General features: G+C 44.8%; 2 protein-coding genes across 2 annotated transcripts in view; one reads left to right on the forward strand and one right to left on the reverse strand.

The window, feature by feature from the left end:
* The window catches only part of AVEN (apoptosis and caspase activation inhibitor), a 174837-nt gene extending 174395 nt beyond the window's left edge, over positions 1 to 442 (forward strand). Inside the window, exon 6 of the mRNA XM_053474621.1 lies at positions 123 to 442. Within this exon, the coding sequence (XP_053330596.1) occupies positions 123 to 223 (101 nt within the window). The 3' untranslated portion in view covers positions 224 to 442. The remainder of the gene's footprint in view (positions 1 to 122) is intronic.
* Positions 443 to 2127: 1685 nt separating this feature from the next.
* The window catches only part of RYR3 (ryanodine receptor 3), a 185999-nt gene continuing 165394 nt past the window's right edge, over positions 2128 to 22732 (reverse strand). The window contains exons 92-104 of the mRNA XM_053474626.1: positions 21991 to 22077; positions 21274 to 21483; positions 20389 to 20519; positions 19646 to 19688; positions 16804 to 16931; positions 14650 to 14710; positions 14412 to 14558; positions 10937 to 11071; positions 10528 to 10684; positions 7001 to 7065; positions 4685 to 4785; positions 2962 to 3013; positions 2128 to 2223 (exon numbers count right to left, since the gene is read on the reverse strand). Of these exons, the coding sequence (XP_053330601.1) occupies positions 2128 to 2223; positions 2962 to 3013; positions 4685 to 4785; positions 7001 to 7065; positions 10528 to 10684; positions 10937 to 11071; positions 14412 to 14558; positions 14650 to 14710; positions 16804 to 16931; positions 19646 to 19688; positions 20389 to 20519; positions 21274 to 21483; positions 21991 to 22077 (1413 nt within the window). The remainder of the gene's footprint in view (positions 2224 to 2961; positions 3014 to 4684; positions 4786 to 7000; positions 7066 to 10527; positions 10685 to 10936; positions 11072 to 14411; positions 14559 to 14649; positions 14711 to 16803; positions 16932 to 19645; positions 19689 to 20388; positions 20520 to 21273; positions 21484 to 21990; positions 22078 to 22732) is intronic.

The following is a 22732-nucleotide window of genomic DNA, read 5'->3' on the forward strand; positions in this document are numbered from 1 at the left end:
TACATGTTGCAAGTAAATGTAGAGTATAATGTTGTGGATGAAATATTATTTGAAAATGGTTGTTTGTTTGTTTGTGGATGTTTTGTGGCTATTTGATTCAAGTTCTGTCACGTTTTGTGCAGGCATTGCTCTGATGGAAGTTGTCGGTTCAGTTGCTGAGGAGAAGCAGACAGAGATGACTGAAGAAGATCTCGAAGACTGGTTGGACAGCATGATCTCCTAACCTGGCGCGAGACATGCAAATTGCCTACAGCGACGTGTCGTGACACCGCCGGGAAGGACGTTTAAGCCAAGTGCCGAAAGGGAGCCATCCCATGATATTGGGCACGGACCGTTGTCATGAGTATGTCAGAGGGAATGTCCTGTGTTAGGTAGGGAAGTAAAATGTATGACGATTGTGTATTCAGCATCATTTGCGAGAATAAAGGCGTGCTTCTCTTGACCGTTTTGTATCTGCGCAGTAAGACACCGAGCTCAGACGGGTGAGTGTTTATTGCGACGGGCACTTTATTGTATTTGAAGAGAAATGCATAAAGAAGTTAGCAGCTTCACTACAGCACTTACCAATGACCAGAAAGCAGTGCTTGAATTTGGCCTAAGAATTTACTTTGAGAGAATTCTTGATAGTTTAAGATACATTCCAGTTTCCCGAAATAACAGCAATCAATCAGCTGTCATTAAAAGAAAAACAACGAAATAGCAACCCAATGCAGTTTTTCATTTCATACAGTAAGAAGACAATGAACAGCACAACTCTTAGTCATTCTAATAGACTAATGTTAAAAATAAAAAAGAATAAAACACGTTGCATATGTCTACAGACGGTTAAGGCACTTAAACGATGGAGTTAGGGTCTGTCAAAATGTTAATGACGACGTTTCTCCTTGTTGTTATCTCTTTTTGCTTCAACTGCTTGTACAGAGGTTACGGTGTGAGGTAAAGGTGATGACGGGAACCCGTTCCGCTTAACATTAAGGGGGTACGTAGAAGCGTTATTAAACAAACACTTGTTTTGTCTCTCAGAAATGTCATGGCGCTGCCACAATCACAAGGGATTTTAGGGGCAGGGTTTTCCATCATTAGCTTTACCCACCATAATTTCTGATGTTATGGTCTTTTTTGTTGACCTTCCAGCCTGGAGTATGAAGCCAGTATGACAACCTCCCGTTAAGAAGCATGAAACAGCTGTCCAGGAGTGGCGATCTGGCTATTGCACCTCTTTCTGAGTTTTGTCTAAAGGCTGTCCCGTACAGAGGGCAATTATCAAGGGATCTGTGTATAAAGCGGATACGGAGGCAAAAGTTGATCATCGTTGACCTCGTCTGCTTGCCTCTACCCGGAATCCCTTGTAGTTGTGGTGTGAGCATGAGATTTGTGTATGAACAACAAGCTTTCTGGCTTATCTGGTGTCTGTCTGTAGATGAGATATGTTTAATAATGCCTCTACTGCCTGAAAATGGTAGAAACAAAGAAACTACAACAACTATATATATCATTTATTCTATCAATTCTCCTTGATTAGACTCTAGTATCTTACAAAGGTAAACAACGTGTACAGTTTGGAGGTGTAAACCAGGGCTGTGTACGGGTGGGTGTTTGTGCTAACAACACTTAAGGCTGTAGCCGTTGTAACAACAGATCCTATTCTGTGAGGGTCGAGAGCACAAAGTTTTTAGAGACAGACACAATGAATGTCGATAAATGTGGAGTCTGTGAGTAGCGTGATGTCGTCAAAAGCCAATGGCAACTCTTTAAAAGATAGAAATACAAAGAAAGAAAAGGATGTGGGGAAATCCTACTCTTGAATAGCGAGGTGTGCGATTATGTGACGGATGGATGGCATATCGGGTGTTGGTTTAAACGTGCGGGTCTAGGTCTTTTCTAGATTCATTCAGATACGGTGTAATGGCACTGTGGTTGATTGTGTGTGGTAGTGCATTGTTTTCTTGATGATCTACTGTAGTGATTTGTGTTTGATCAGAGATGTAATTGCACGTTAGTTAGGACATCCTTGATTGAAGGAAAGGACTGCGATCCAGATGAGCAGCAGCAGTTTGCAATCTCGTAGGGTGGTGTGTGTCCAGTAGTCGTCTCCCAGGGGATGTGAGTTGTGGCTTTGGGTGACTGTCATCCAAGCTGGTCTTCGTATTGTTTGCGGAAACAATCGCCGGCAGGGAAGAAGTCCCAGCAACGTTCCTGGTACATCTTCCATACGTAGGATTCCTAGAAAGGATATGAGCGGTGAGGAGTTTGATGCATCCGTGAAAGAATCGATACCCTATCATCGTGTTAGTTTATGAGCAGGTGGGATTTGATCAACAAATGTGGGCGAAGCCGAACCTCTAGCGGTTGAGCAGAGTGTAGTTGCCAAGTGAAATGTGCGGGGACCCAATCAACACCCAACCTCCTTCCCTGAAGCTGCATGTGGCAGCTGAAAACACGATTGCTGGTTTTGCAGCAACCGCGTTTCCAGCCTACAGGATCACCCTGTGGGAGTGATCTCAGGCTTGGGGGGGGGGGGGCGGCTGTGATGGCTGTGCTGTCTGCCCAGACTCCTGGGCAGACAGTAGTGGCAGCGCCTTGTGTGGTGATTCAGCATCCTACATCCACAATTTTTTCTGGATGTAAGAGGCTGACAAAACCTAGGCGCCAGGACAAAATTCTGTGTCGCCATGGCGCCTGGGATTTGTCGAGCCCTGGGTTAATGATGCCTCGGTGCAATAACGCAAAATGTAAGTATGTTGAATATATGCATGTACTAACAAACAAACATGCAAATCTTCGATAACATAACATGGATTGACTCTAACAAATAAACAAACATCATGCATGGTTACGTATAGATATGTACATGCAGAGTAACACAATCAGTTGCATTGTTATGAATGATTGATAGATATTCTTTTTCCTCGTTTTCGTTGTTATTTGAGATATGTAACGACTCAATGAACGTGTACGTACCTGGCCGGTATGTTCCGTTTCATCCTTATTAATGATATACATTAGAAAGAACCTGGAGAAACCACAAATAGAGAGATGATGTTTACGTAAACTGTGGGGTGTGGTACATTGTGAGATAAGATGTCTGGATTGATGAGCACCGCTAGTGGTGAATGAGGTTTTGGGAAGGACTGTCTGTGTGCAGTGTAGGAGGTAGCGATGGATTATCTACATGCAAGGAAAAGTTTCATGTTGTTTGTCATCAGACAGACATTTGAGATAGTTAGGTTTCTTTTTTGGGGGTCTGTCCGGTTCAGTGAAAGTGTAGAAGGAAGGAGTAGGTTTGAGTTTTTGAGCCGAGCGGGAAGGTTTGAATAATTTGACAGCTAAAGATGCAGATATTCCCTTTGAGCAGCGAATAAGATTGCAGTACATGGGCAGCACTCGCTGATGGACAGCAACAACTGTGACAATGGAAAGGCGGTCGTGAATTGAAGGAAACAGGTAGGTAGTGTCGTATATGTGGATTTTGTGTCGTCATCTTGATTTCTGAGTGACATGTTTGTTGGTTATTTTACAGATGATAATAATATCTATCCTCTTAGGGGAGGATGTCGCAGGCAGTATGGTTTCATGGCTATGGAAGGAAAGAGGGAGCGAATGAGTGAGATGCGAGGTGAGTCCATGAGACATTTACAGATAGATAGTGTGACGGAAGCCTCCATCACTGGGACCACTGGAGAAGCCTGACTGGCAGCCTCCTCCCTGTTGACTATGGGCCCTGGGTTTGTCAAGGCTTCTGTGGCTACCCCCAGCAGTTTCATGTCATCACTGGCTGAGGGGATTATCTCCGGCAGAGAGCCAGGATGTGCCAGCAGGGAGTGAACACCATTGTTTGAGTTTAATGTTGTATAAATCAGTCCTCCCCTATTGTATTGTTAATCACGTTACTGCCCCCGTTGTGCCTGGGAGGCAGATTAAGGGGGCAGTTTGTATCCCAATATCTTGTTTTATGGTAATGTGTGTTTTGCTGGATATATACAGTTCTGTGTGAGAAATGAATGAGTCTCTGTTTGGTTTGACCCTACACTGAGTCTCGGCGAGTGACTGGGGAACCGGTTGGACTAGCCAGCTGTGTGACAGATAGATAGCCTGTAGAATGATGTTTTCCTCAGTGTCTTTGTTTGGACAGGTCGGCTTAGATGTCTAGTTGACTCAGAGGTGTGTGTGTGAAATGTTCAGATTGTAGTCATGAGCATCTCCCTTGTGTTTCATCTATTTACAAGATTGATTGATTGACTACTCTTAACATAACATGTTATATAGGAGATGTTTGTTTGGATGATGATGATGATATCCCATGGGAATGAGCCTAAAATTAATGAACAACAAACAGGTTTTATTTATTTCTTTATTTCACAACAACAGCACCAATGAATGTCTTTGATGTGGAGGAAGAGCTTGTGAGTTATGTGATATATGTATTGATTGGATTGACTTAAGTGACAAAAGCAGGGGTTCTCAAAGTGTGGCTCTCCAGCTGCTGCAGGACTACATCTCCCATAATGCTCCTTGAGCTAAGGGGCTGACTGAGGAGTATGGGAGATGTAGTCCTGCAGCAGCTGGATGGCTGCAGTTTGAGAATCCCTGGACAAAAGAAACACACTGAGCCGGTGTTTAGCATGTGACGATGATGTCATGACATTGACTAGTGTGTGGAAGCACAAAGGTGTAGTATACTTACAAGTAATTGGCCAAGTTGTGTTCCTGTAACGTGTGGGTTTCAAAGCCGTGAGGTGTGGTATCAAAGTAATCGTTTCCTATGCCGCAGATAAAGCATTTAGTCTGGAAAGAAGAGTAAAGAAACCTGTGAGTATATGAGAGAGCGTGCTGTCCCTTTAACTGGTGATCCCATGATGCCTAGGGTTGTTGATTGGTGGGCGGGGTTAGCCCAGGTGCAATGGCTCGTTACCAGGGTTCCAGCCCTATATCAGAACGGACTTCACTTGGTAAAGCTTGCTTGGTTGTGGCGCAGCGTGGTCTTGTGGAGCTGCGTGTCGAAGTGGAGTCGTGTCAAAGTGGACTCGTTGGGACTCGGTAGGACGAGTTTGGACAGAGTTCGGACAGAGTGAGGGCGGGGGCGGGGGACCCCTGCCCGTTTGGAGACAGAACCCACACAGGTAAGGGTGCCATATGTTCCCCTTACCCTCTGTCTAGCACACATTGCCTTCATCACACTCCTTGCAATCTCACCATCTGCTCCTGCTATAATCTCTATTACCGGTGTTGTTAACAAGTAGTCCACTTTCACTGCACCTCCCCACCTTCGTTCCTCTCCTACCTTCCACAAAACTGCACCAAAATTCATTTATCCCTGCTTCCGTTCCCTCACAATCACAACGTCAAACTCAACTCTCAAAAACACCTCTCTGAAAACCCAATTGCTCAATTAAGCGTATAACATTCCTTTCCAGTACTCCCGACCATCAAGCAATCAATCAACAGCTGCAACGCATCATCGGAACCGGATCAACTCAGCCACACCCGACCCGTTCTCTCCTATTCTATCACTTCCCCCACCGACTGGATTGTCAACTGACAAAAGCGGAGCCCTTTGCAGCACATTGTTATTGGATATATGATGTATTTATACATTGCTTTTCTCACCCCAACAGCTCTACACAATCTACAAGCACACTATCAATAAATGTCAATCTTACTGTGTCTCCATTGGGGGGGATGTGTGTCAGTCTGGGTATATATATATAATAAAAATCTCTTACCTTTCATTCAGTCACAATACCTATGTCATTCAGCATCTACCTGGACCTCTTAGTATGCGTCTTCCTCAACATAACCAGACACACACACACACACACACACATCCATATTCCTTGAATCCATCAACTGGTTCCAGGTAGCAAAGTATCTTCAATCAATCAACATGGCTGCCTCTCTCCTGCAATTTCTCCATGTTACAGCTGACTCAAGAAATATTACAGCAGACCATGCAGTTGGACCTTCCCAGCAACAGCCACACAGTGCACCAATAGCACCCACTGCTACACTACAAGACAATGAGTGCATCTCTGTGTGTGTGCACCATGCAGTCCATTAACACCACACCACACAAATCATGACATTCATTAATAAACATAGCCAATGATCTAAATACAGCATATCATAAATGCTGATGATGATATATATATATATATATATATATATATATAGAGATATAGATAGATATATATCGATAGAGATAGATATATATATATATATATATATATAGATAGATAGATATATAGATAGATAGATAGATATATATATATAGATAGATATCGATAGAGATAGAGATATATATATATATATCTATCTCTATCTATCGATAGAGATATATATATCTATCGATAGATAGAGATATATATATATATATCTATCGATAGATAGAGATATATATATATATATCTATCGATAGATATATATATCTATCTCTATCTATCGATAGATAGATATATATATATATATATATCTATATCTATCTCTATTTATATATTAATTTAGATAGATTTATATTTTTATATATCTATCTATATCATCTATCTATCTATTTATATATAAATTTACATGATGATATATTTATATTTTTATCTATCAATTTATATATATATATTTATATCAATCTATATCTATCTATCTATCTCTATATATTTTTATATATATATAATATATTTATAACTGACTAAACTAACTCTCAGTTAGTTAGATCAAAAAACTAACTATTCAAGTTATACTCCAGCCCCCCATACAAACCTTCAAGACGTATGTTTGTTGTTGTTGTTGTTGTTTGTTATCTGATCATACCTACAGTTTTCTATCCAAAAATGCACAGAGCTATTCCAAAATGTACATCTATTTCGTCACACAACCCATCCTGAGCTATGTCGCTGTATTTTGTTCAATGAAGAGCATGAATAAAAGTATATTGGAATCAACAATACTCTACCCTGAGGCTATATGGCCAAGTGGCCTGTCCCTTCAAGCTACTATTTCAGAGTCCTACCTCCATATCTTCTCGGACTTGCTCTTGTTGATCTCTCAATTCTCCAAAAGCATCAATGATCAGACCTGTTTTTGTTTGTTAAAACAAAACACACACAAAACAAATAAATGAACATGAAATTGCCAATTAAAACTAGGGCTGCAACTAACTATTATTTTAATAATCGATTAGTTGGCCAATTATGTTTCAATTAATCTATTAATCAGATAACAAAATGGAATATTTTTACTCCACTCTGCCTCCTCCCCCTCCCATACGCCACTCCGGCTCCCCTCCCCCTACTCCACTCTGGCTCCTCCCTCTCCCCTACTCCACTCTGGCTCCTCCTCCCATATGCCACTCTGCCTCCTCCCCCTCCCATACTCCACTCTGCCTCCTCCCCCTCCCATACGCCACTCCGGCTCCCCTCCCCTACTCCACTCCGCCTGCTCCCCCCTCCCCCTACTCCACTCTGCCTCCTCCCTCTCCCCTACTCCACTCTGGCTCCTCCCCCCTCTGCTACTCCACTCCGCCTCCTCCCCCTCCCATACTCCACTCCGCCTCCTCCCCCTCCCATACGCCACTCCGGCTCCCCTCCCCCCTCCCCTACTCCACTCCAGCTCCTCCCCCCTCCCATACTCCACTCCGCCTGCTCCCCCCTCCCCCTACTCCACTCTGCCTCCTCCCTCTCCCCTACTCCACTCTGGCTCCTCCTCCCATATGCCACTCTGCCTCCTCCCCCTCCCATACGCCACTCCGGCTCCCCGCCTGCTCCCCCCTCCCATACTCCACTCTGGCTCCTCCCCCTCCCATATGCCACTCCGGCTCCCCTCCCCCCTCCCCTACTCCACTCCAGCTCCTCCCCCTACTCCACTCTGGCTCCTCCCCCTCCCATACTCCACTCCGCCTGCTCCCCCCTCCCCCTACTCCACTCTGCCTCCTCCCTCTCCCCTACTCCACTCTGGCTCCTCCCCCCTCTACTACTCCACTCCGCCTCCTCCCCCTCCCATACTCCACTCCGCCTCCTCCCCCTCCCATACTCCACTCTGCCTCCTCCCCCTCCCATACTCCACTCCGCCTCCTCCCCCTCCCATACTCCACTCTGGCCCCTCCCCCTCCAATACTCCACTCTGCCTCCTGTCAGCAACAGATCTTCACTAGACACCAGGGAGCCGGGTAGAGAGGCAGAGTGGCGTATGGGAGGGTGGCTCCCATACACCCCTCTGACTCCTCACCCCTCCCATACACCGCTCTGCCTCTCTACCAGGCTCCGTTACTGAGCGATGCAGACCCCCACCGGCTGACAGAGAGGATGATTCTCTGTCAGCCTGTGAGTGTCCGCATCGCACAGACAGCCTCCGTTACTCACCTTCACTTACACTGTGGCTTCTATGAAGCTGCAGTGAAAGTCCTTGGAGCCGGGAGAGAGGCAGAGTGATGTATGGGAGGGGGGAGGAGGCAGATGGGAGGGGGAGAGAGACAGAAGTGAGAGACCGGCCGACAATGAGGGGAATCCAGGTCCCCTGCAGCTTTGCGGGGGATCTGGATTCCGGTGTTATAATCCAATCTCTGTTTGAGATCGGATTATTAGAAGGAGAGGAGTTTTTCTGAGCATTTGCTCTGAAAAAAACCTTTTTAGAATCGACAAAAATCAATTCGATTCATCGATGATGAAATTCGTTGCCAACGATTTTCATAATCGATCATTATCGATTTTATCAATTAGTTGTTTCAGCCCTAATGAAAACACATCAACATACACACATCAACTATAGCAACCAATTTCATTTCATTGGGCCATTCCAAACATCTATACATTAATAAGACACAATAGCTAACAATGCTAGGTTTCTTTTTGTTTGTTTGTTAGGACTGACTGACTTTTACTTCTTATTTACTTACTACAGTGACGATACAACCACTTGTAGCAATAACACTTTCTATATGTAAAACAACAAACACGAATACAAACCCTCTAAAAAAAAACATTTGGACTTGCATCACAGCTGCCACCAATCTAGGAATTACCACATTTGCTCCATTATAACACAACCCCCCCCCAAAATCCAAATATTAATCTACGAACGAGATAAAGCCAAAATATAAGACAGACAAACCCATAGTAAACAAGTTTGACCAGAAAATGTTCATTCATGTAAACTATGCAAACTCTTTGGTTTTTAAGAAAAGCTAGACCGTATTTGCTCCATTATAAGACAATGAGATTTTTTCCAGCACAAATGCTATGATAAATACCCCTCGTCGTATAATCGGGGTCATCTTATAATCAGAACTCAAATAGGTCTGATTATGAGACTACAATCCAGATCCCCTGCATTGATGCAGGGGACCTGGATCCTCCTGTGTTATGCCCCCCCCCCTCAAATTACCGTTGCTTCTCAGTCCCCCGGTGCTTAGTCCGGCCAACGTGTAGAGCTCTACGCAATTCACATAGAAAACCTCCACTCAATCGTGTAGAGCTCTACACACTGGCCAGACTAAGCACCGGGGGACTCAGAAACTCCGGTAAGTTTGGAGGAGGGACGGAGGGGGCATAAGGCATTTCTGGAGGCAGAGTGCTCTGTGAAATGCCTTTTAACCCCCATTAATGCCACTCTGCATCCACAAATGCCTTTTAACCCCCTAAATGCCAGAGTGGCAGAGAGGCTTTTCTGGAGGCACAGGGGCATATAGAGGATTAACACTAACAAACACCCCCCCCCCCCAAATTACCAGTGCTTCCCCAGTGCGTTGTTCAGGCAGCCTGTAGAGCTCCATGCAATCCCCATAGACAACTTCTGCTGCAGCTGGAAGGAGGTGCGGTTAGCATCAGGGGTTGTCCGCATCCATCACCTTTCCCAACTGTCAGAGATCAGAGTCCCCCGGTGCCAGGAACTCTCCTCGCTAACAGCCTGGGAAGGTCTACGCCCATGGATGCAGACAACCCCCGCTGCTAACTGCCCCTCCTTCCGGCTGCAGCGGATGTTGTCTGCACGAATCGCGCAGACATTTACACACTGGCCAGACAACACACGGGGGACTCGGAAGCACCCAGAAGTTGGGAGGAGGGCATAAGACAGAACGATCCGGGTCCCCTGCAGCGCTGCAGGGATCTGGATCTTTGTCTCATAGTGAGACCTATTTGAGGCCCGATTATAACACGACCCCTATTTGAAGACGAGGTGGATTTTTCCGAGCACTTACTCTGGGAAAAACATCACCTTATAATCAAGCAAATACACCGTTACATCCTTTAGTGAGGATCAGATTAACAAACGCTCAATTAACTAGACTTTACTCTAAGGTTACAAATTTGGGAAGTATGACAAAACAGACTACACCTAATAACATCACATTGAAGTTAGTTAGTTAGTTAGTTAGAGATAAAAATTCATCATGGTGGTGAGCTTAAACCTCCACTTCTGAAGCACCAGCTAAAGCTCAACATATGTCATTACACCTTGCCTGGAATATAACAACATATCAGCTATCGGCTAATAAGGAGGAAACTATGGCATGAATTAGGGGAACGCAGGCATTGGACGCACCTTGAATAATAGCCAAAAGGATGACAATTACAAAGAAGAAGAAAGTGATGTCAAACACGATGCGGTACATTTCATACGGATCCCCTGCGGGGTCTTCGATCTCGTCTCCGATGCCGCCTCCGGCTCTCACCCCCACATACATGTGGAAAAGATAACACTGCAAGAAAAAGTTGATAAATGACGCACCCTACTTTCGCTGCAAAGCCCAGTTTCAACCGCCGTGACTCTGCCATTTGTTCAGTTCCACATACTCAAAGTCACTCGTTAGTTTACTTTACCGTTGTTCCGTGTGTAACGCGTCTTTTCTTCCCACCGAATAAGCTAGAGATTCCGTGTCGTTTCAGCTCAACTCACCGAGCGTTTGCTTGTTGGGTGCGTATTTGCAACAAGTGCGGTTTTGTGCTCTTACCGTCATCATGTCGTCACACTTCATATCTGGATCGTCCTCATCCTCGCTTTTGTTATAGAATTTACGGAAAAAGTTGAAGGCCACCACCGTGTAAAGATACACGACGACAGCTAAAAGTCCCACCGTAAGTACCAGCTGCAAGAGAAAAGTCATCGGTGTAAGTAAGTGCTGAGCTGCACTTCAGTCAGGTACAACACATACAACCGGCCCTCGGCTTCTTTACGCAGCCGGGACGAGCCAAGCCTCTGCTTTCCATCACGCTGCGAGCCAATGATAACTATTCCAAGATCTGCTCGTCTTAACTGCGAATGTAAGCCGGCCGTTCCAAATGAGGAAGCTATGAGGACATCTTAAGCATTGCTTTTGGCCTTCATCCACCCCTTCAAATAAATAATACCCACCGCAGAGAATACAGCCAGGACTGCTACTATAAGGCAGTATAGGAAAACAAACATAATAGACATATACAAAACAAACACAATATTATATATACCAATAACAAACGCATATGAGACACACACACGCTGCCAGACACTCAGTGACCTTATAACTCAGGTAATCATGACAAATACATATTAATATGTATAGTGAAGGGGGGGTACAGCAGCTATGCCTGTAGTGTAAATCAACTATTTTTTTTAACACTTCTTATGGGTTTAATGCATTCGTTCCTCTTATTACAACGCTGTCATCTTGACATTTTTTCGGAGGGCAAGGAAAATCAGACAGCATTTTTCTCCTTTTTGCAGTTTCATCTGTGAACAGCACAAAAAGAAAACACGACAGCAGACAAGAGACAGCCACTTCTTGTGACTAAAATGAACAGTCCACGTCGTGAGTGTTTCAAGCAGCTGTTCAATTTCAATCATTCATGAGGAAGCTACAACAAACATGGCAGAGGAGGGAAAGGGAGAGAGCGGACGTAGTATTCCGCGAGGAAGAAGGGCAGGTGAATTAATTAGAAAATAATTATTAGATAGATAGATAGCACTAACAAACAGATTACACAGCACTCGATACAATACATAAATTCAAGGGCTAGAACAAGACTGGAATTGACAGACTAATACAAACCGATACATTAGCAGGAGAGAGAGAGAGCCCTGCACAGGACTGGTTTTGTAATCCCACTGATTTTGGCTCCAATTCCACCCACTCACACAATGTGTGTGCGCGTGCCGCTCCCGCAACATGTGTGTGACCAATCCCACCCGCTCCCGCCACTAATGTGGCCAAACCCACCAACCCACCCCCTTACCTCAACCGCTGATTTCCCGCACAGTCCCACAAGGCTGCCTTCACGTTGCTCCCTCACAACATCTCTTTTCTTGATCCGCCCAGGAACCCAGCAGAGTCACAGGAAGTGACATCACATCACGTGACTCCGCTGGCTTCCTGGGCCAAGCAAGCGTAGAGACGCTGTAAGGGAGCAACACAAAGACAACACAAAGTTACACTGCCTGACCGCCTGCTCCTGCCCGCAACACCAGCAAGACCGCACGCAAGTTGTTCTGCCAAACGCAGTCCACTACTGGAGAGTGCCCAGCTCGCAAGCTTACAATCTTGACCAAACAAGCATTAGGCACAGAGAAAGGGTCAGAGGTAGTGCAGCTTCTCCAAACAAGTGGGTTTTCAGATGTTTCTTGAATGTTGGGAGGGAGGGTGAAAGGTGAAAGTTCCATGGAAGTAGATTCCACAGATACGGGGGGGGCAGATCAATCTTGTAGACAGGAAAAGGAAGAGGTGATAAGTGAGGAGGAGAGCCTTAGCCCACGAGGAGAACATAAGGATCGAGTAGGAGAGTATTTGCTTATATTATGGAGGACTTGAAATGTCATTCTAAAGGTCATTGGGAACCAGTCAAGGGTTTCACAGAAGGGGAAGCAGAAAAGGAGCAACATGCAAAGAAGCCTAGCAGCAGCATTTAGGACATACTGTAGAAGAGAGAGAGTCGACACAGTGCAATGCCAACCAAAAGAGTGTTTGTTACAGTAATCAAGACGGGAAATGAAAATGAGTGAATAAACCAGACTCTTTGTGGATTCTTGGGTGATGAAAGCAGCAGGATCTGACAAGGGACTGAATATGAGGGACAAAGGAAAGGTTAGAATCAAAGATGACCAAGGCCAGCCCAAGACATAACGCCACCTGAGCCGAAGTTGAAAGCTGCCCCCTCCCCACACCAGGGGTCATTATCTACCCTTCCTCTCCCTCCCTCCCTATTATCCACCCCCCCCAATTTATCTCCCCCCCCCCCTTTGCACTTACCTTTCAGCAGTCCTGCGGCAAGTCTCCCTGCTCTGCCGCGGTGCGTGCTGCTTTACCGCTGAGAGCCAGAAATGACGTCATTTTCCAGCACTCAGCATTACAAGATGGCAACGAGCTAGAGGGCTCGCAGAGGAGAGAGATGGGCAAAAACCACTCGGCGCACCTCTCTCTCCTCCACTTAAACAAACAAAAACAATAAGAAATAATGCGCTTGGGGCCTCTTCAATATTGCCACCCTGCCCAATTGACCCGCTCTGTTCAATGGTAGGGCAAGCCCTGAGGATGACCCCAAGGCATCGGGAGAGATAGTCGTGTTGTTCATTTTGATGAACATGAGGGGACATGGAAAGAGGGAAGATAATGAGTTCAGTTTTAGAAAGATTACTTTTCAGGTAACATTGTGACATCCATGAAAAAATAGCAATTGGTAACACGAGACATGACAGATGTAGAGAGATCAAGAGGAGACAGGTAAATCTGCATATCGATGATACTAGAGGCCAAATCAGTTGATTGGTTTGCCAAGAGATGAAATATGAAGAAAAAACAGCAGAGGGCCAAGGACTGAACCTTGAGAGTGGAAAAGGCGATGATGTCTCGCCAGAGAGGCTGACAGAGAAGGAACGGTTAGACAGATATGAGGAGATCCAGGAGAGAGCTGCATCTCAAATGCCTAGAGAAGCAAGGTGGTGATCAACAGTATCAAAATTGGACTGGATCGAAATTCAAACTCAATACACATTGCTAGCATTCCAAGCATTTGGAATCGATCGCCGTGCTTTACAGAAGCCTGCTAATGCTTTGCCCGCAAGGCAGGAGAACATACCTGGACGGCGTCTGGCATCAAACCTCGCATTAGACTCTAGTATGAGTAGCTGTGCGCGCCGTGATCATTACTGCCTGATCTGCGGCTATTATCGGAAATCCTTTGCAAACAGCTTGTAAATGTTACGACTTCCCACTTATGGCTATTCACGAGCACGCCTGGCTTATGCGGTTTGAACTGTGAAACGACTCGTGCTTAATGCAGCCGTCTGAGTAATACCAGTGTGTTTACTAGGGGCTCCGGCTCGCTCTGACCTCCTGTCTTCTACTGAGAAAGATGTGCCGTGTTTTCTAGGGCCATAGTCATGACAGAATTATTATAATTAGGTAAAAGGAGATCAATCCCAACGTTGCTGCCCCAAACATCTTGTTTTAGACTCACTTGTTTTCCATTATGCGTAACTGAAGACAAAATGGTTCTCAGGGTCTTGAATCCCATCGCAATGTCCAGGAGATGAGCAGCAAAGAAGAAATTGTTGTAGTGCCCGAGGATAGACATGGTTGTGTACCAGGCGAGATAAAGGAAAGACTGAAAGAAATGTTTGGTGTCAAACAAACCCATTGCTTTTGCAGTTGGCAACTAAACTCGTGTAACCCCCCCCCCGAGTTTCAATACATACGTTGTCTGTGAAGACGACTCCGAGCTTCCAGATGTGGTACTTCATATCGATGGAGCTCAACCTGCGCGAGACAGTCTGCTGTTATTCAGAGAGACGAGATGTGCAATTTATACTGAAAACGTGACGAGTCTGTGGCCCTCGAGCACTGAATTGAACATCTGTCCCTGTAAGTTACCCGCCTGGAGATAGATAGCTCGGTATTTTCCCATTTGGGTTCTATGCCAGGCCTGTCCCTTAGTTCCATGAAATGAAGGCAGCGGCTCTCCCGGTTCCACCGGCAGGACTGGGAAAAGTGTGAGACTGCAGAAAGTAGGGATTTCTCGGCGCTAAATGCAAAATACAACGCAAACAACTGTACGATTACCTCCATTTATCCGGCCCTGTCCTCTCAAATGGGTTACAAATACAACTGCAGAACGAGTGATGTATCCTGCGCATGTACATAAGATTAACATCCCTGCTAACTTTGACATACATTGCAGCAGCCAAGGAAGACTCCTTTATCCTCCTCCGAGAACTTTGATTTTCAATTTTATGGAGATTTCTTTCACAAAGTCACCTTGAGGTCAATACTATGCAAATGCTGTAACCGCGCCTGATCCCCGGGCAAACCACTCATGCAAATTATGAAGACGCGCCAGCCTTTGTACTGCATTCGGCACGCGTGGTCCTAGCCCGCCTTCCACGCTTACCATTCAAATGAACGGATATTGTCTTTCATATTGTTTGATAGTGATAATAATAATAATAATAATAATAATAATAATAATAATCAGGCACTAAATATTGTATAATTAAATAATCATATACAAAATTTTTGGTTATATATATATATATATATATATAAAAAAATTTAAAATTAAATTTTTGATATTGATACATGATTCTGACACAACGAATGGAGATTGGAAAATCAAGTATTGTTTTTTTATTTATTTACCGTATTTGCCCAATTATAAGACGAACCCCCAAAATCAAAATATTAATTTAGGAAAAAAAAAAAAAAGCCTCAATATAAGACTACCCTATAGGAAACGTTTTACTAGTAAATATTAATTCATGTAAAAGATTTTTTACGATTTAATAAAAGCTAGGATTGAGAAAAATAGATATTTTTTTTATTTCCTTTTATTTGCCAACCTGCCCCCCCCCGTTATGCACATCTGCCCCCAGGCTTGCCACTCTGCCCCCAGAAATGCCTTATACCCCCCTATTTGCCACTCTGCCTCCAGAAATGTCTTATACCCTCCCATATGCCACTGTGCCCCATGATATGCCTTTTAACCCCCTATATGCCCCTCTGCCCCATCATATGCCTTATACCCCTATATGCCACTCTGGCATATAGGGGATTAAAAGGCATATCATGGGGCAGAGGGGCATATAGGGGGTTAAAAGGCATTTCTGAAGGTATATATATATATATATATATATATTATTTATATATATAATATATATATATTATATATTATATATTATATATATATATATTATATATTATATATATATATATATATATTATATATATATATATATATATATATATATACTGCTAACAGCAATCACACTCCTATCAAGCCAAGGCAGCCAGTACATGCTGGAACCTGGAGATGATAGTAGTGGGATTACAGCCTCCCTATGCCATGCTACCACCACCCCCCTTACACATCCATGCTATCACACACACACTCATTCACAAACATTTACATCATACTCATTCATTCCATTAATCACAAATACTTCACACATTAATCACAAAAACCCTCCCCCACCCCCTTACCTGAACTGCAGATCTCCCACTCGCAGACGTCTGCAGGGGCCCAGCTGTGCGAGCAACTTCTCTGGCCCCGCCCCCAGGACTTTGCTAGCTTCCTGTTCTCCTGCTGATAATAGCAGAGACGCTGCTCGCGACCAAAGCCCGGTAAGCAGCACGGCCCCAGCAGACATGTTTTGGAGGTCTTATTAGAAGACGACCTCGATTTTAAGACGAGTGGTATTTTTCAGAGCATTTGCTCTGAAAAAAACCTCGTCTTATAATCGAGCAAATACGGTATATTGCACATTAGATTTACTGTCACTCTTACAATTATAGGCGCAACACTTTATTACATCTTTTCATATTGTTTGGCCTACATATACCAATCATTTACGCACCATGACACGAGGGATCCTTCTTCGGGTTGGGTCTTTTCCACCGGGCTAAAATCTAGAGCGTTTTTATCCAGACCCAGAAGTTCAGCCATTCGGTCTGCCCCGTACAAGTCGCCGTATTTGTTGATCACCTAAATAAGCAAACAAACAAAAGCTGCAGACAACGGTTGTTGACTTTCAAGGTCCTCCTTAGGGTGAACACATCAGATTTTGATTGGATCACTGTTATGGTTTGCTAGGGCTGGAACTATATCGCCTATAAACAGGAGAGAATTGGAAGGGGAGCAGCTTCTAAAGCCTAGGGGTTTCTACGAAACATTGGCTATATTTCTGCAGATTGACTACTGTCACCTTTGTAAACAACTTGGAAACTCGGGAAACAGGTTGTCCTTAGCTCGTGTCAGTAATGGACTGTGCTGTCCTCCGTGACCAACGCCAGCTTATAATGTCACATCCCGGCCCTCCTGCTCAGAACGATGTGCAGCACCATGTTCTACTACATACATGTGTGTGTGTGTGTGTGTGTGTGTGTGTGTATAGACACACACACACACAACTGCAACACTGTATACTTACACACGATACAGGAGTCACGGCAATGTGATCTTTGTAGATTATCTAACCGCTAGACACTCTGCCTCCCCATGGATATATGAAGCCTGCCTGCTCCTGACTCACATAGATTCATATGCACCTACTCTAACACTTTACAAAAGACAAATATCCGCGTAAGCAGAAACCTCGCATGTTACACAACACCGCCATTTATTATTCAAAGACACCGTATAGTTGTTGTTGTTATATATATGAGGCACAGCCAGCCTACTTGGAAGCTTCCCGATATCCAGGTCGGGCAGTGGGGCCCTGGAAACACGAACGGTTGAATACCATGCGCTGCAATAATGTATCACAACGGGTCAGTTATGTCATAAATGTTACATATAACAATGATACATAAACGAGGATAACTCTTTACTAAGAGTTCAACTGACCTTGAATCCCCACTTAGATGGATTCTTCATTCCCCTATTTATTTCCATAAAGTCTGGCATCGTTAATAATGTTGCCGATGCTGGGCGGCAGCATTACTGATAAGCTTTCATTGCAGAATTCCATTTAATGGGTAAGTCATTTGGACTAACACCACACTTTGATGCGCTGTTTGATGTATAACAGATAAACGGAGAGAGACACTGCCGGCGACAAACTAAACGGAGAAGGAGACTGGGTTGGGCGACGTTACTTGCCTCCCCTCCCCCTCCCAGAAGAACATGACGTTTGGTACTTAAAGCATTTGTTCAAACAACACATTCTCTAAGTGATTATCGCGGCACAATGTGACCCAAATCACTGTGCGGATGTAAAGTCCCACAATACATTATCACAGACAGGCGACAATTACATTCGGCAGATCAAAGGAACCAAAAGGGAGGAAGAGTCGAGCGCATGCACACGATCACAGACACATCAATGAAAGCATACCCCCTGGGCCGTTCCCCGGGAACGTATCGGCGTTTCTATTCTCCCTCTATGACGGAAGGTGGTTATTTGGGAGTTGTTTAATTTACAGACGTAGCCGCCGGAAGCTTCGGTACAGTAAATTCACCTGGCGCTCAGCTGGGACTTAACATCTCTTCCCCGAGACTTAATATCCATGGTCACTTAAGCCAGTGGATGGAACGCTCGGATCACAATGTGAAATTGCACAGAAAGGTGACAAAGCGCAAATCGTTTTTCCACGGTGCACACGACCGGCATTGCTGTTACTCGGCGATAAAGCTGACGGTCAAACTGGAAACCATATCGACAGGGATATTTACTAAAGGGCTCAGGTGTGAAAATCCTGCAACAACACTACATGACTTATCGCACACGTCTCAGTCACCCAGATCCCACATCCCCCTAGGCCTGCGGCTAGCAAAAACATGAGGTAGGAGACGCGCGCGCCACACTATCGGCCAAGCAAAATGCATCGGGTGCGGAGACTGATCGCGACGCGCGCGGATGATACAGTCACGTGGGTTTTGGACGTGCCCCTCAGCCAGCACGCCAGTGCTCCAGATCAGTGCCGCGTATCCGCTGTCCAGTAGGGGAGTCACTGGCTGGGGGTTATTAGTTACCCATGTAAACATATACCACTAAACATATTGGGCTTTTGGACAGGATTGTAGTCTTACAAACACCTCCGGGGGCTACCAGCTGGACAGCAAGACTTTTTTTTATGAGTGAATTGGAGAAATGGATGAAATGGCTAAAATAACAATGGCTGTTGGCACGGTTCGTTCGAGGGAGTTTTTTCAAAATTTTTTCCTATCATTGCCCCTTTAAGCTGCTGAATCATAGTAACATAGTAACAAAGTTCATAAGGTTGAAAAAAGACCAAAGCCCATCAAGTTCAACCTATATACATATTGTGTCCCTACCGTGTTGATCCAGAGGAAGGCAAAAAACCCTTATGAAGCAGATGCCAATTGCCCCATACCAGGGGGAAAATTCCTTCCCGACTCCAAATATGAATAAATCAGAATAAATCCCTGGATCAACGTTCTGTCCCTATTAATCTAATATCCATAACTTGTGATATTATTGCTTTCAAGAAACACGTCCAGGCTCCTTTTAAAGTCTTTTATTGAGTTTACCATTACCACTTCCTCTGGCAGAGAGTTCCATAATCTCACCGCTCTTACTGTCAAGAATCCCCGTCTGTGCCGGTGTAGAAACCTTCTTTCCTCCAGCCGTAGAGGATTTCCCCTTTCAGAACTTTTTAAATACTGATTGCTTTGACCACTAAGCGCACCGCTAGAAAAGGGAATCGCAAGCAAATGTGGCCAGTTACGTTACTTACCTTCCTCTTGACAAATTTATCCCAGTAATTATTAGGAAACGACCTAAAAACACAGAAAAAGGATATATGTGGTTTTAAATCAAACAAACAAACAATCAAAACATACAATACTGCGTTTGACCCCTTTTAACATCTAGCTTGTTATCCACTACGCTGGAAGTGTCTCCGCTACCATTTGCCGTATCGTTTCTGACCGGCAGGCTTTGACGCGAGTGCTCTGCATGTGTATACTTTATACACGGATACAGTTGAGTTATTCGTTTTGCGTAGCTGCACGACCAATGGTAACACATTGTCTGTTGTGTTTGTACATGCGCTGGCACCTTCCCGCTAAAGTACTGGGACGACTAACCGGAAAGTGCAGCTTGGACGCTGCTGGGTTCGACTTAGAAAGGGTTTTGCTCGATGCTCTGAAGCACTGCCTGATGTCCCGCATTGGCTTTCTAGCTGGAGATGCATTAATAGCGGATACGTGTGTTCTTTCAAAGCCGCTCCAGCCACAGGGGCCTATAGAGTGGCGTCCATACAAGAGCCCCATACATTTAGTAATTGGGAAAAGACACACAATGACTGTGTGGATGGACAGATGTCATATATATATAGATATAGATATATAGAGAGATATATATAATATATATAACCCCTGGCACGAGTCGTGAACTGTAAAGCCATGCTAGCCACCGCTTATATCCACAGCCGAGAAGCGCAGGCCACCGATGGCAGATCCAAGGCACGCCACTTACGGGGTGTTTATGACGAGCCGGTCCCACTGCCCTTTGATGTCGTCGTCTGACGGCTGCTCCGTGATGTACAGACCGTCAAACTCCACGTTGCGAGCAATTTCTTTCTCTCGTTTAAATACCACAAGAGGAACCTTTGGGGAGAGGGAAGAATGTCACGGAACATCTGGCAGCGTTATTAACATTTTTAGTCTAGTTTTGTGTCGTATAGCGGATCAGCCACAGGTGGGACCGCAGTTAAACCCTTCCGTGGGAATCTGCCTTTATTCACCTTACTAGAAGCTCACTGGGGAAACAGGGTGTTTGTTGTTAATGGGAATGAATTGCAGAACCGTCACACAAAAGCATTTTGTGGAATTTGTGTTAAAAGGGCATTTCACTTCATCCCGAATGCAGAGCTTTGTTATGAATATAATTATCAACGCTGTCCTACAGGTAAGGATAGAAAAAGGAAACGAGGTCTGCTGGGATTGATCGATGGGCGCATATGTACTCAGTGTTGCTCAAAAATAAAATAAATTCATTGTGGCAGGTGGATCCTTGCAATCACGTATGTGAACATCATGTGAAATACATGGCGTGGAGCTGTTGTCAGGGAAGGAGACGGTATGGCTTGGTGACTGGGGTAGAAAGCATCCATTCCCCTTAGGACTGGAGACAGAGCGACATCATTCTGCGCTGCCCCCTGTGTCACCGATACGCAGACAGACAGAGGACCTCCGTACGCAAGCCTTCCGCGTGCCTGTAATGCAGCCAGCGGGGCAAATAGCGTACCTGCGTCTGGAATATAATCCCAGGACCTACAACTCATCAGCCAGGTTCCTGAAGGCACTACAGCAAACTCTATCAACATTTTACAGGAAAGACACGTTCCGGTATATACAGTACCTTCAGGCAGTAATATCCAATAACGCAGAGAAACGAGATTACGGTATGGATGATAGCAAGGATGCGGAGGGTTGGAGCCATGTAACCGGTGTTCTCTTGCAGCACAAAATAAACCGTGCCTTCGTCTGCATCCTCCTCCTCCTCTTCTTGATACGATTTCCACACCTTCGAGTCGTTGTCTGGCTCTTCACGGGAAGGTTCCTCTGTCACCTGCAGAGCAGCAAGCCGTTCACATCCGTTTAGGACCGTTCAAGCAAATATACTCCAAGCTTCCGATAATCCGTAGACGGTTCACCGTGTGTCAACTTGACAAAGCATTCAAACTCTTTACATACCTGTGATGGCGGCAGACCGAGCGACGAGCTTCTCAATCCTGAATCAATGCTCTCAAAAACTTTTACAGGTAACGTTTGGCTTTAAGTTTAAAGTATAATAAAAATAAAAAGGATCTATGTCATTGTTCACCCCCCTCCTGCCACGCATTCGGCCAGCTAAGCGGCATAACGAGCCGCGTACAGGGGAAAGCGGCGAGGAGCTGCTGTGTCAAAGAGACGATAAAAGCCGGTCTGGGGAACGGGCACTGAAATGTTGGTCTTCAAAGAAACTTCGCGCAGGAAAAGAATTAAAGAAGAATGTAACAAAAGATTCTATTCCTACCGCACTTTGACCGACAACCAGAGAAACATTAAAGAGACCGTATTCTAGCGAGTGCTTTACCTTGTAGAACAACAGGATGAAGTTAATGGCAAAAGCAACAAACAGGGCCAGAAATCGGAGATTGTAGAAATTCCGGGCCAGGTAGTTCTGAAATCAAGAAAAAAGGGTAAGACATTCAGTTTCTGGCGTTCTATTGTACGCACAGGAATTAACCGCCTGTCATATATATTTTATTGCTAAACCATAGCAGATCACATGAAATCAGACATACGTGGCTTTATGGGGGCAATTGGAATAGTACGAGAGATATATGTTGGCCACGTCTACCCAAACTGGGCTGCTAATCACAAATCCCAGTGAAATGTAATGGGAGAAATGGGCCGTCTGGATTAGGCAGGGGGTCACAAAGCGAGGGGCTCTGTCTTCTGAGGATCGGTAGTCGTGGAGGTCAGATAAAGCTCAGAGGCAGATGTTCCGCTGGGCTCGTCTTTTCATTCTTTCCCTCTCAGCGAAAAAGATACGATTAGAACGTTTGGACGCTCAAAGCCACGCGGCAAGACACGCCGGACACATTTCTACATTTTACATAGTAAACATTATAGTCGGGGTAAGGTCCCGTCATTCGACACCAGGACCAATGTTTGGAATCTTGTTTCTTCTAAATGAATGGCAACTAGAAACGGTCTAATGAAAGGGCCCTGTACAGAAGAAGACAAACGCTAAAGCGTCACCTGAGATAAAGGAGACGTTTCGGCTTCCATGCAGGAATTGGTCGGAAATGAATCGTTATTAGATGAAAACG

This window comes from Spea bombifrons, chromosome 9 (assembly GCF_027358695.1).
Source record: "Spea bombifrons isolate aSpeBom1 chromosome 9, aSpeBom1.2.pri, whole genome shotgun sequence".
Taxonomy (NCBI): domain Eukaryota; kingdom Metazoa; phylum Chordata; class Amphibia; order Anura; family Pelobatidae; genus Spea; species Spea bombifrons.